Source organism: Momordica charantia (assembly GCF_013281855.1).
Source record: "Momordica charantia cultivar OHB3-1 chromosome 4 unlocalized genomic scaffold, Mcharantia_2.0 BLBB01000004.1, whole genome shotgun sequence".
NCBI lineage: Eukaryota > Viridiplantae > Streptophyta > Magnoliopsida > Cucurbitales > Cucurbitaceae > Momordica > Momordica charantia.
Genome location: NW_028275162.1, coordinates 20,184,503 through 20,196,727, shown reverse-complemented (window position 1 = coordinate 20,196,727; position 12,225 = coordinate 20,184,503). Strand labels below are relative to the sequence as shown.

General features: G+C 37.3%; 3 protein-coding genes across 3 annotated transcripts; 2 read left to right on the top strand and 1 right to left on the bottom strand.

Moving 5' to 3' along the window:
- The first annotated feature begins 405 nt into the window (after positions 1 to 405).
- On the top strand, positions 406 to 5,018 carry LOC111020060 (beta-glucuronosyltransferase GlcAT14A). Its single transcript, XM_022296621.2, has 4 exons — positions 406 to 1,419; positions 3,715 to 3,790; positions 3,868 to 3,983; positions 4,137 to 5,018. The coding sequence occupies exons 1-4, from the start codon at positions 936 to 938 to the stop codon at positions 4,649 to 4,651; spliced, it is 1,191 nt and encodes a 396-aa protein (XP_022152313.1). The 5' UTR covers positions 406 to 935; the 3' UTR covers positions 4,652 to 5,018.
- A 1,121-nt stretch (positions 5,019 to 6,139) lies between these two features.
- LOC111020083 (Tetratricopeptide repeat (TPR)-like superfamily protein) lies at positions 6,140 to 8,319 on the top strand. Its single transcript, XM_022296651.2, has one exon. It carries the CDS (start codon positions 6,265 to 6,267, stop codon positions 7,885 to 7,887), a length of 1,623 nt encoding a protein of 540 aa, XP_022152343.1. The 5' UTR covers positions 6,140 to 6,264; the 3' UTR covers positions 7,888 to 8,319.
- Positions 8,320 to 8,395: 76 nt separating this feature from the next.
- Positions 8,396 to 9,789, bottom strand: LOC111020084 (putative fasciclin-like arabinogalactan protein 20). Its single transcript, XM_088122979.1, has 2 exons — positions 8,598 to 9,789; positions 8,396 to 8,501 (listed from the first exon to the last, which is right to left on the bottom strand). Exons 1-2 carry the CDS (start codon positions 9,635 to 9,637, stop codon positions 8,396 to 8,398), a joined length of 1,146 nt encoding a protein of 381 aa, XP_087979105.1. The 5' UTR covers positions 9,638 to 9,789.
- Between the last annotated feature and the right edge of the window lie 2,436 nt (positions 9,790 to 12,225).

Genomic DNA, 12,225 nt, shown 5'->3' with positions numbered 1-12,225 from the left:
CGTCTCTACTGAACTATCTTATCATAATCTTGTAATTGTCATTTTCTAACATGGATTTTCATAACATGAAATAAATGTGTATTTTTATCCCAAAACAAAACTCCAACACCATAAGGTTAAACTAGTCTTTTCCCAATTCACACACATTTTAAAAAATGAAAAAAGAACAGAATTTTACACTTTTGCCCTTGGGATGAACTTCCCAAGAATCTACCAAGTACCAACTAAACTACCATGCAATTGCAATTGCCCAATTGTTACATAAAACAACAAATACATTCTTGAAATCTTCAAGAAAAATGTCTTCCCATTTTATTAAATTCTTAAATCAACTCATATTAATATATATCAGCATCACATTATATGAAATTTCTACCTCAGTCGCGCTCAAGGCGCGTGAGATTGATTTTTTTTTTCATCTCGTCGAAGATTAATGGCAGAAAAATGAAAACTTTGGCAGAGGGAAGGTAGGCACTAGGCAAACGGAAAAACCCATTTCCCTGTTAAAGCTGAAGCTCCGATTTCTTCATTTTCTTCATCAAATCGCGAACAAAACAAATCTGATCTGAAAACCCTAACCCTAGCGATTTCCCAACAGGTTTGTAAGGAAGAGGAGCAATAGAGGGAGGAGGGTGGATTTGATTTCTCAGTCGGAGGGAGAAACAGAGTGAAATTACAAGAGGGGAATGTGGATTTCACAGTTTTCCGATCTTTTTACTGTGTTTTTTGGAATCCCAGATCTTTGTTTTGGGGATCGTCCACGATAAACAGCTCTTGCCGGAGAAACGAAGATCTAAGCTTGACCCAATTTCCCAAAACCTAATTGTGGAATCGACGGTTACCCATATGCCCCACCCGGCTGAAGAATCATCATCACAGCGCTTCAATTCCCATCGCCAGAGGGTGAAAAGAACTAGAAAAGGAGGATCAGTGTCATGGGAGCAGAGAAGAAATGGCTCTTCACTCTCTTCTCCGCTGTTTTCCTTTCCCTTCTCCTCCTCTTATTCTCTTCCATCTCCGCCTTCAGTTCTCCGCGATCCATACCCTCTGTAGTCCACCACGGAGCTCCGTATCCTCCGGCGTTCGCCTACTACATTACTGGCGGCCGCGGCGATAAGGACCGAATCTTCAGGCTGTTGCTCGCCGTGTACCACCCAAGAAACCGGTATCTTCTCCATCTCGCGGCGGATGCTTCCAATGACGAGCGGCTGCAGCTGGCCGTGGCGGTGAAGTCGGTGCCGGCGATTCGTGCCTTCGAGAATGTTGATGTTGTTGGAAAGCCCGATCGAATCAGCTACATGGGGTCGTCTAATATTGCCACGATTCTTCATGCTGCGGCGATTCTTCTCAGAATTGAGAGTGGTTGGGATTGGTTTATTACTTTGAGTGCCTCGGATTACCCGCTTATCAGTCAGGATGGTAATGCCAATTGGGTAATTCTTTTTGTTGCATTTAATGTCATATGCCAATTGGAGAAATGGAGTAGTTCTTGACATCCTTTTTTTAGCTTATGAATTACTGTTCTATGCTATTTGTTTGCCTCTTCTTCGCTCAGGGGACGTAAATGTGGGAATATTTTATCGTTGAAAGCGTTGTGAGTTTCCCGTATTGTGATTTCTTAACCTGTAACGAACAGAGTTAGTTGGGTTGTTATTATTGGCCTAGCCAATTGGAGTTCGTATGGTGCTTTATTGTTCAGTTTTTAGGTTATGATTATTGGATGGATACTCTGGATTTTTGTTGTTGCATTTCCCAAAATATGAGTGAACCAAGTCCTTGGAACTTTATGATAGCTTGGATTAGAGTAGCCTTAAAGAGCTCTCAAATGCTTTTTTAACTTCTTAATGATTCCAGACAATGGAGGAAACTTAGTAAGGTTTAATTGATGAAGGAAAGTAGTATTTTGTTTTTCATTTTTTGGAGGGACAGCACAAGCCGCCATACCTCAGGTGGTAGTGAGTTTTCCCCAATTCGCACAAGCTCGTAATTCTCATTTCGTCTTTGTGGCCATCTTTTTAGGACAGGACAAAGATTTTGCACTGAGAAGGTTTTTAGAATTTTTTACTGCGAGCTCGAGTTCAGTGAAACTCTAATGTGCATAGTGCGTAGTGGAGGACTTGTGGACGGTCTTAGGAAACCAATTTTATTTACGTGATCAAGTAATGTAGAATGTCTCCATTGGTTCAATTTAAACAGAGAAAAATGTTCAATTTTTAATACTTGAATCTTTATTTATGTTGTGCATTTGATTCGTGAAGTTGCCATAAGTTGCGTAGGTTCTCTAGAATTACTCTGCTAGAGATTGTAGACAGTAGTCCCATCCATTATTCATGACTTTATCTCTTCCATTCTCACGGGGCACCCTTTCAAAGGTAATAGATAAACTTTGTGGCTTCACTTGTGAGGGCTTTCATATGGGAATTATGGCAGGAAAGAAACAATTCCTTCAAAGACACCACGAAACTTATGACTCCAGACTCCTTTTTGGATCCTGTTCTCCTTATGGCTCTTTTCTGGTGTAAATGTAACCACCCATTTTAGCCTCTCTATACTTTTGGCCAAATGAATGACTTTTTTGCAACTCCATTTTGGCTACCCCTTTCATATTATTTTATTCATCAATGAAATGTCTCTGTTTCCTCTCAAAAAAAAAAAAAAAAGGAAAAAAGATAACAATTATGGACACTATCAACTTCTGTGTATGAAGAAACTGATGAATTGGCTTTAATTTGAATTGATGTTTTTGCTCGCTGTTCTTATAATGTTTGACTGATATTCTAAACTTGGGCTAAACGTTCTGGTAGAACATTCGAACATTGCCATGACAACCCGTATCAACTGACTTAATATTCTCTTCATTACCTTGCATTGGGCTTTACTACAGTGGAGTTTGAAAATGTGCTTCTTTTTCTTTTAAATCTTAGCAGTTGGGGATATATTATGAAGTTTTGGGTCTTCTGTTTTCTTGACTCTTCTTTTTTGCACTGCTTGCTGCTGAAGTTTTGCCTTATCTATTCTTCTTGTAATTAAAGCTTTGTCTAATCACAAATCGGGTTCCTCTTAGATTAAAACCAGGAACATTTTCTTTAAGAAGGCAATAATAACTTCTTGCCAAGTTTGAAGTCTTTTTTTCGTATGGGTTCCCCATAGAAATATACTTGCTATTAGAAGATGAATTTTGATCATTATTTAACCTGAACTTTCAAATAGATGAACTACTATGGGTTGTTCTAGTAGTAAATGCCAAATGGTGCAAGGTAGTGTCTATGTATTATCTATGGTTTGGTCATACATTCGAACCAATAGTGGTCATCTACGTAGAATATAAATGTCTTTCGAGTTTCTTCGATATCAAAGTTTGTAGGGTTAAGGGGTTGTCTCGTGAGGTTAGTCAAACTATATATATGCACTGGTCCAGCAGCTCGAGGCTATCCAATAAGAAAAGCACTTCTAAGGAGGAAACCTCAGCAGTATTGTTAAAAAATGATAAAATAATAAAGTTGAAGGAGAAGACTTATGGTTTGAGATTTTAGATATAGGAAAAAGAGTAGATAATGTCTTTTTTGCACCTCTCTAGCGTTCTTGTCTGGTATTTGTTCTATCATATCTGCCTCTCTTAGATCTTATGAATGGCAATACCTGGGGTAGTAATTTCTCTGATTTTTGTGTTGGCGTTATAATTTAGTAATGATTTGTTTTTATATGTGCTTTCAGATCTGTCGCACGTCTTTTCCTCTGTCAGAAGAGATCTAAATTTTCTTGATCACACAAGCAACCTCGGGTGGAAAGAGTAAGCAAATACCACTCTGCATTATACCGTATCATAGTTGAATTAAAGTATAGCATAGTCAATTTTTGGTAATGCAGATCTCAAAGGGTCCGGCCAATTGTAGTTGATCCAGGGTTATACTTGGCCAGGAGGACTCAAATATTTCATGCCACTGAGAAGCGGCCGACACCCGATGCTTTCAAGATATTTACAGGTTACGCTGATTTTCCCCTTTCTTCTTTCGAGTTTCGCTTGTTATGTATTCTTTATATAGCTATCAGCATTCTACTTGTCTGGTTTTCTTCTCAATTTAAAATGGTTGCTGAAGGATATTGTACCTAAGATCTTATCTCCGACGGGTTTTCAGGTTCCCCTTGGGTCATCCTGAGTCGATCGTTTCTTGAATTCTGTGTTCTCGGTTGGGATAACCTTCCCCGGACGCTTCTTATGTATTTTAACAACATCATCTTGTCGCAAGAAGGATACTTTCACACTGTCATATGCAATTCAAATGAGTTCAAGAACAAAACTGTTAATAGTGATCTAAGATTTATGATCTGGGACAACCCTCCAAAGATGGAACCCCTTTTCCTCAACATATCGAATTTCGATCTCATGGCTGAAAGCGGTGCTGCATTTGCTCGAAAGGTCCGTAAAGATGACTCTGTGTTGGACATGGTTGATGAGAAACTCTTGAAGCGGGGACGCAATCGACTTCTTCCTGGAGCATGGTGCTCAGGTCGGAAGAGCTGGTGGCTGGATCCCTGCTCCCAATGGAGCGATGTCAACATCGTGAAGCCTGGATCTCAAGCTAAGAAGTTTGAAGAGTCCATGAAGAACCTTATCGATGACTGGAACGGACAATCAAACCAATGCCAATGAAAGGCGACGCAAATCAGGAAAGGTCTGACCCGAGGCTTGATGCACTTGCAAGTAAGGTTCATCATTTTGAGAAAGCCTGCGAGGTAAATCGATACGTCGTTTCGTTACACGGATGATAATATTTGATTTTTGGGGGGGTTTAGTTAATGTTCATAACAGGTTAGAGATGATGAGGAAACAAGAGGCATATTGTTGAGGTTTTGGAATATAATGTAGTTTCATGGAGGCTAGTATTTATTTTTAGAGCCTCACACTCACAATTTATTCAAACAATAGGAGCATTTTCCCTACTTGTTGCGTTTTCTACCATTTGCAGCTTGACTCTGAATTGCTTTATCAAGGACTGGAGTCATAATTCATTCTTCAACTCCGGATTATTTCTCTTGCTCTCTCTCTCTCTCTCTAGAAATTGAGATTTTGTTCCTGCCATATTGAAAGGTAGAGGGCTAAATGAGTTGACAATATAGGACTTCTTTTTTTAGATCAAATAGAGGATGGGATGGACATTCAAAATCTTTGGAATCTTTTGTCCTTAACGAGTTGAGCTATGATCTTATGGGCAGTATTTAAGGACCTTGTATAATGTGGCACATGGCACATGGCACATGTAACGATCTTCCTTTTCGAATTATGTTTCATTCTATATTACTAAATTGTTTAGTACGTTTTGTCATTTGCTTGTCACTTCGTGTTCAATTGTTCAATGTTTGTGTAATAGACACTACATCATTTTGTTAATGATGCTAATGTCCAAGGATTACAGTTATGTAATTATATTTTCGGTTAAAATACTATTTTGGTCATGTACTTTCTTTCAACCTTGGTTTATTTTGATTCTTGTATTTTACCTTTGGTTCATTTTAGTTTCCGTACTTTTAAAAATATATTGAGTATAGTGTTATTTTGAAATTGTGTGATTTAGAAAAAATAAATGAGATTAAAAATAAAATTAAGTGATCAAAACGGTTACCTTTTAAAAATATAGAGATCAAAATCATGGTGGCCACCTATCAATTAGTTGAGATACATGCAAGTTGGTTCGGACATACACACACATTAAAATGAACCAAAATTGTATTGTAAGCATAGGGACAACTAAATTTATAATTAAAAAGACGAAAAGAGCTTGCTTCTACAATGTTACCATGGATTTCTTCTATCCATGCTTGTAACGTATTGATATTGTTTTTTCCAACTGAACTTTGTCATCGTCTTTAACGGCCAACACGTTAATTGTTAATACGCTTGTTCAAATTTCATCACCTACCAATCAATATGGGTGAAGATCAAATTGATTTTCAACCTTAGAAAAAGTAATATACATTTTATCTACCAAACTAGCTCCCATTAACTAAGTAAAAGTATACCAACTATGATTTTTTTATTTTTTTATTTGAGTTATACCATTTTTATAAAATTTTAAATTTTCTGCTAAATCTAAAAATACAAATGCTAATTATAAACAATTGCCCCTTAAAAAAAATCACATGTTTGGAAATAGACTTTACCCATTTAAATTTTCCATTTCTTTACACTTTCTATTCTCTTCTCTCTTCTTCGTCTCACTGTAAACCAGCAGCTGTTGAATTCAATTCGGAGCCGCGGATTTTCCGATGGGTTCCCGTCGATCCCTCAGTTTCCTCCGCAGATTATCTCGAAGACCAACTTCGTTCCATACGCTATCGTCATCTTCTCTTCTCACTGGTTCAGGGAGATCGCTTTCTCGTTCCCAAACAACCACTACAAATCGAACTTCCATTTCTATTTCATCTCCTTGCAGTGAACGTTCCAATGGAGAAATTCCGAATCGCAGTTACGGTACGGAGCATGCCCAACTGGATACGGACGCCGACGAGAATTCCAAAATCGCCGAGGATGCTGAAAGAATCTGTAAATTGCTGTCCAAGAACCCTAATTCCTGCGTCGAATCATTACTCGATGGTACTGCTGCTTCAGTGGAGGAGGTGTCGCCGGCTCTGCTCGTGGAGGTGCTGAAGAAGCTTACCAATGCCGGGTTTCTTGCGCTTTCGTTCTTCAGGTGGGCCGAGAAGCAGAAAGGTTTCAAACACACCACGGAGAGCTACAACGCTCTAATCGAATCTCTCGGTAAGATCAAACAATTCAACGTGATTTGGAATTTGGTTAATGATATGAAACGGAGAGGGATTTTAAGTAGAGAAACATTCGGTTTAGTTTCGCGGAGATATGCGCGAGCTAGAAAGGTTAAAGAAGCAATCGAGGCATTTGAGAAGATGGAGAAGTTTGGATTCCAACTGGGAGTATGGGATTTCAACAGACTTATTGATACTCTGAGCAAATCGAGGAACATCGGGAAAGCACAAGAGGTGTTTGATAAAATGAAACACAGAAGGTTCAAGCCTGATATCAAGTCATACACGATTCTTTTGGAAGGATGGGGTCAGGAGCAAAACTTGTTGAGGTTGAATGAGGTTTATAGGGAGATGAGGGATGATGGGTTTGAACCGGATGTTGTGACGTTCGGTATAGTTATCAATGCACATTGCAGAGCGAGGATGTACGATGAAGCGATCAAGTTGTTTCACGAAATGAAAGCAAAGAACGTCAAGCCATCGCCTCATGTGTTCTGTACCTTAATCAATGGTTTGGGTTCTGAGAAGAGATTGAGCGAGGCTTTGGAGTTTTTTGAACAATCAAAGTTGAGCGGCTTTGCCCCAGAGGTGCCGACTTATAATGCTGTTGTGGGGGCTTATTGCTGGTCGATGAAGATGGCCGATGCATACAGGACAGTAGATGACATGAGGAAATCTGGCGTCGGTCCGAATTCGAGGACTTATGATATCATATTACATCACTTGATAAAGGCCCGGAGATCAAAAGAAGCTTATTCTGTTTTCCAGAGAATGAGTAATGAGCCTGGGTGTGAACCAACTGTGAGTACCTATGAAATTATGGTGAGAATGTTCTGCAACGAGGAGCGAGTCGATATGGCGATTCGAATTTGGGATCAAATGAAGGCGAAAGGAGTTCTTCCGGGTATGCACATGTTCTCGACGTTGATTAATAGCTTGTGCCTGGAGAACAAGTTAGAGGATGCTTGCAAATACTTTTTAGAGATGCTTGATGTAGGTATTCGGCCACCAGCAGCAATGTTTGGAAATCTGAAACAGGCTCTTCTTGATGAGGGCAGAAAGGATACTGCTCTACTTTTGGCACAGAAGATCGATAAACTACGAAAGGCACCATTGCCCGGTTGACATTCTATTTGATACGGCCTTCAAAGTCTAGCAGAGCCAGTTAAATGGTTCATTTTGGTGCGGACTTATGGTTTGGAAGAGATGATTCCTTGAAATGGCAACTCACTTATCGAAAATGAAGGAACCCGATACGAATTCATCCGTTCACATTCTGTTTCCAGTTGTTTGGGATCTTGCTGCGAATATAAGTAAAAAAAGTGTGGTGAGGTATAGGAAGATATGAGTGATCTTTATACACTTGACTGGCCAAGGAACTCAAAAATAACTTGGCATTTCCAACCCTGTAATACTCTGTGTTATTGATCGATGATTCTGCATAAGAATATCTCCTCTATGTTCTGAATCTTTACAGAAAAATTCACTCATCTAAATAATTCTCGAGGTTTAAATCCCACTCCTCACACTCCCTCGCAGAAGATGTGGTTTGAGTTCCATTTCAATTTGTTGGATATAACTTAGAAATTTTGTTGTAGTGTTTATAGTTCAATTAAATTTTGTTGTAAGGTTCCTAAGGCAACAGAAATGTAATTGAAGCTGAAGAATTCAAGCCCCAAGACCCAGAAAATGCACAAAACTCGAGTCGAAACCGAAATTTCAGTAATTTCCCATATAATCTGATCCAGAATCATATTATCATACAGTGAGATTAGAACAGAATCAAACAGATACAAATTCCTAGCAAGATCATAATATCAAAAACAATTCATGACCTGAAAACAGAGAAATGGTAATGTGCTACAGCCTTCTCAGATTCTGGAGGTGGCCCAGTTTTGAATGGCACTTCAGAAGAAGATTCTGCTCGTCTTTTTATTTCATTTTGCATCTCAAGAATCCCCCCGATGCCATGAACGACAATCCCCTCACTGTAGAACATATCTGGAAAGATAACCGACATGTCGTTCAGCATCAAAACCCCACCACTTCGATTCACATTGATGTTGAACCCCTTCAGATAAGTTGTCAACCGAGTTCCGTCCGGGAAATCCGCCAAATCCGACCACCGGAGCTTGCAGGGAACCACATGCCGGCGGAAGATCGAGCGCCAATCGGTGAAATTACTCACGCGATTCATCAAAGAATCGTCGGTCGGAGCAAGAACCGTCAGCGCCGGTTGTCTATGGAACCCTAGAAACTGCAGATCGAGAAAAGAAGCCATCACCGACCACCCTCTGTTTCTGAGCGCCGCCGCCAGAACCCCGACCGGATCGCTCTGGATCGAGGAGGAATCGCCGCATTCAAGATCCGGCCTGACGATCCTCCTGCTATCGACGGCCGAACTCTCGAAGAATGGATCGAAGAACTTCTCGATTCCGAAGATGACGAGAGATCCATCGTCGTAGACCGGGGAGGCGCCGACGGTGACATTGTTGAGGGAAATCCGGGCGTGAGAGGGGGAGGTGGTGACGGTGAGGAAGCGGCCGGGGAGCATGGTGGAGATCTTGGCGCCGGAGGGTAGAGAGCGGAGGCTTTCGAGGGAGAAGGCGTGGGGGAGGAGGTGGTACTGGAGGAGGGAGAGGGGGGGCTGGCCGGAGCGGGAGAAGGCGGAGTCGGTGGCGGCGAAGATGGTGAGGGAGGAGGATTGCTGGAGGAGGGAGTGGGAAGCGAGCTCGAGAGTGAGGGCCATGGAGGAGAAGGAGGAGTCCTTGAGGATCTCGGAAGCGTCGAGGATGGCTTCAGAAGGAAGGGAGGAGAAGAGAGGGAGGAGAGAGAGAAGGAGGAGGAGAGAGAGGAGTGAGGATGCCATGGCCATGGGACAAAACCTTCGTGCTCTGCAATTACAAACGAAGAAGACGAAATCAGGAGAAAGCAATTTCGCGGGAAATATTTGGTTGTTATTTAATAATGGGGTCCGTTGGACAGTTACTCCAACTGAAATAATATTTGGGCCTTTTGGGCTTTCAAAGTTCCAATTTTGCATCGATTATTTATTCTCATTTTCATTATTTATTTATCTTTTTTTTAGGTGATAAATTTAAGGGTGATTAAGCTATATTTATTTTAGGTAAGAATTATGAGTGCTGATGTCGAGCATAATCTTTAAATAATATGGTTAGCATGTCACATTCATGTAAAGCTTAATAACAATAAACTATTAGAAATAAAAAAGATTACGAAGAGATTGAAAGTTACAAGATTTGTTAAAAACTTGTAAAGTAAATGGACTAAATTACACAACAATGAAAGACCTAAGCACCTACAAGAAATTTTTAGAAATACAAAGAATAAAGAAACATATCATTTAGTGCCCGTTTGATAACCATTGTAGTTTTTGGTTTTTAGTTTTTCTTGTTTTTAGTTTTTGGTTTTTGGTTTTCTGTTTTTAAAAAACAAAAACCATATATGTTTGATACCATTTTTTGTTTTTTGTTTTTAAAAAATAAAAAACTTTGGTAACCATTTTTAGTTTTTTATTTTTAAAAAGTTAGAAAATTGAAAATACATAGAGAGAGAAAATTTTATGTAGACTAGAGATGATAATGGTGTGGGTGCGAGTGAGGATGCTCTCCCCCATTCTTGGGCTCGTGAAAATTTTTAGTCTCCGTCTCCACCTTGTTCTTGGGTCCGAGAGATGTTCTCGAGAAAAATTATCGTTTTATAATTATTTTTAATTATTTTTAGAATTTAAATATAAAAAAAGTGTAATAAATATATATTAATTATTTAAAAAATAGAATCGGGGACGGGGTCGGGACATGCATTCTATTTTTGGGACCCGATCCCACCGAAATTTTTGTCTTCCCCTAATGTAGAGACATGAAAATAGAGAAGATCAATTTTAGAGAAATAAATAAAAATATTTAGAAAAAAATAGTGAAATAAAAGTTAAAGACAACAAGAGAAAAATTTTGGAAAAAAAAATAAAGATATAAAGAAGGAGAAAAATTATAGTGGAAACAAAGTTAGAGATAAAAACAAGATTCAAAATATAATTTTCATAGAAAATAAATAAATACAAAGATAAATAAAATTTAAGAAAATTAAACGAGAAAATAAAATATAATTTTTAGAGGAAAAAATAGATTACAAAGAGAAAGAAAAGTTATAAAATATGAAATTTTAGAGAGAAAAAAGTTAGGAAAAATATTAAATTTTTAGAGAGAGAAATGAAATTAGTCTGTTAGAAAAAACAAAAAAAAACATAAAAATTTGGAGGGAGACAAATAACAATAAATATTCAAAATATGAAAATTTTAGAGAGAGAAAAATAAAGTTTGTAGAGAGAAATTTAGAAATAAAATAGTGAAAAATAATTTTTTTAGAGATAAATATGAGAAAGAAAAAAAATTTGAGTATTAGAAGAACAATGAGATTTTGAAAAAAAAAAACCTGTTTTTGAAAACTACTTTTTTTTTTGAAATTTACATAAAAACAAAAAATAGAAAATTGAATTGATTATCAAACAACACTGTTTTTTAAAACTAAACAAAAAATAGAAAATTGAATTGATTATCAAACAACCTTGTTTTTGAAAAACTAAAAACCAAAAATAAAAAACAAAATGATTATCAAACGGACCCTTAAAATTGAGGAATTGTTATTATTTGATGGTACGTATTTAACCTACTATGTAAGAGAAGATTGGCAAACAATTTGAGTATTAGACATTTTTCTAAAAATATTAGACCGCAGAAAGAAATCCTATTAGAAAGGAAAAAAATGTCAATCGCAATTTTGAAGTGAGTTATGAACTCCGTGTATACAAGAGTAGACCCTTGATTTGCATGAATGAGAGTGAATTTTATAGTCTTTTTTAAGAGGCCTATCATTTCCAAGACAAGACCAAATAGAGAGTTTGGGAAATAATTTCACAAGATATAAGATAAGTAGATGAGTAGTTGCATTAAGTACTGATTTTTAGACCTAAGTGATGAGGTCTGATCCTCTCATTGGCACAAGAAACTTAACGTCTATTTGATATGCAATCCAGATTCTGTTTGTTTATTTTCAGATTCACTTAATCAAATTAATTTAGTGAGTATCTATTTGATATATTTATTTTTTAAAACAGTTTTTCGGATTCTGTAATCCAAATGGTAAAAATTTTGAAAACAACATTTTTTTTATGTTTTTTATGTTTTCAGATTTTAAATTTGAAACTTAAAAAATGCTAGATTAAAAAAGATAAAAAAATTTGATAAATATGCTATTTAATGTTATAAACTCATTTCATTTGTTTAAAAATTAAAACATGTAACATATAATATATTATAAATTATATAATATTGTAAAATATAATATATTATAAATGATATAATATTATAAAATAATAATTCTACGAAGGTTATAACAAAAATATTAATAAATTAATTGATATTAGTTTAAATTGAACTAAATATT

What these genes read in the sequence shown, in the direction of transcription:
- LOC111020060 (XM_022296621.2), top strand. Translation starts at nt 936, where the DNA reads ATGGGAGCAGAGAAGAAATGGCTCTTCACTCTCTTCTCCGCTGTTTTC. An exon ending in AGCAACCTCGGGTGGAAAGA is followed by an intron (nt 3,791 to 3,867) that starts GTAAGCAAATAC and finishes TTGGTAATGCAG; the next exon opens with ATCTCAAAGGGTCCGGCCAA. An exon ending in TGCTTTCAAGATATTTACAG is followed by an intron (nt 3,984 to 4,136) that starts GTTACGCTGATT and finishes ACGGGTTTTCAG; the next exon opens with GTTCCCCTTGGGTCATCCTG.
- LOC111020084 (XM_088122979.1), bottom strand. Translation starts at nt 9,637, where the DNA reads ATGGCCATGGCATCCTCACTCCTCTCTCTCCTCCTCCTTCTCTCTCTC. An exon ending in TACCATTTCTCTGTTTTCAG is followed by an intron (nt 8,502 to 8,597) that starts GTCATGAATTGT and finishes ATTCTGGATCAG; the next exon opens with ATTATATGGGAAATTACTGA.
- LOC111020083 (XM_022296651.2), top strand. Translation starts at nt 6,265, where the DNA reads ATGGGTTCCCGTCGATCCCTCAGTTTCCTCCGCAGATTATCTCGAAGA.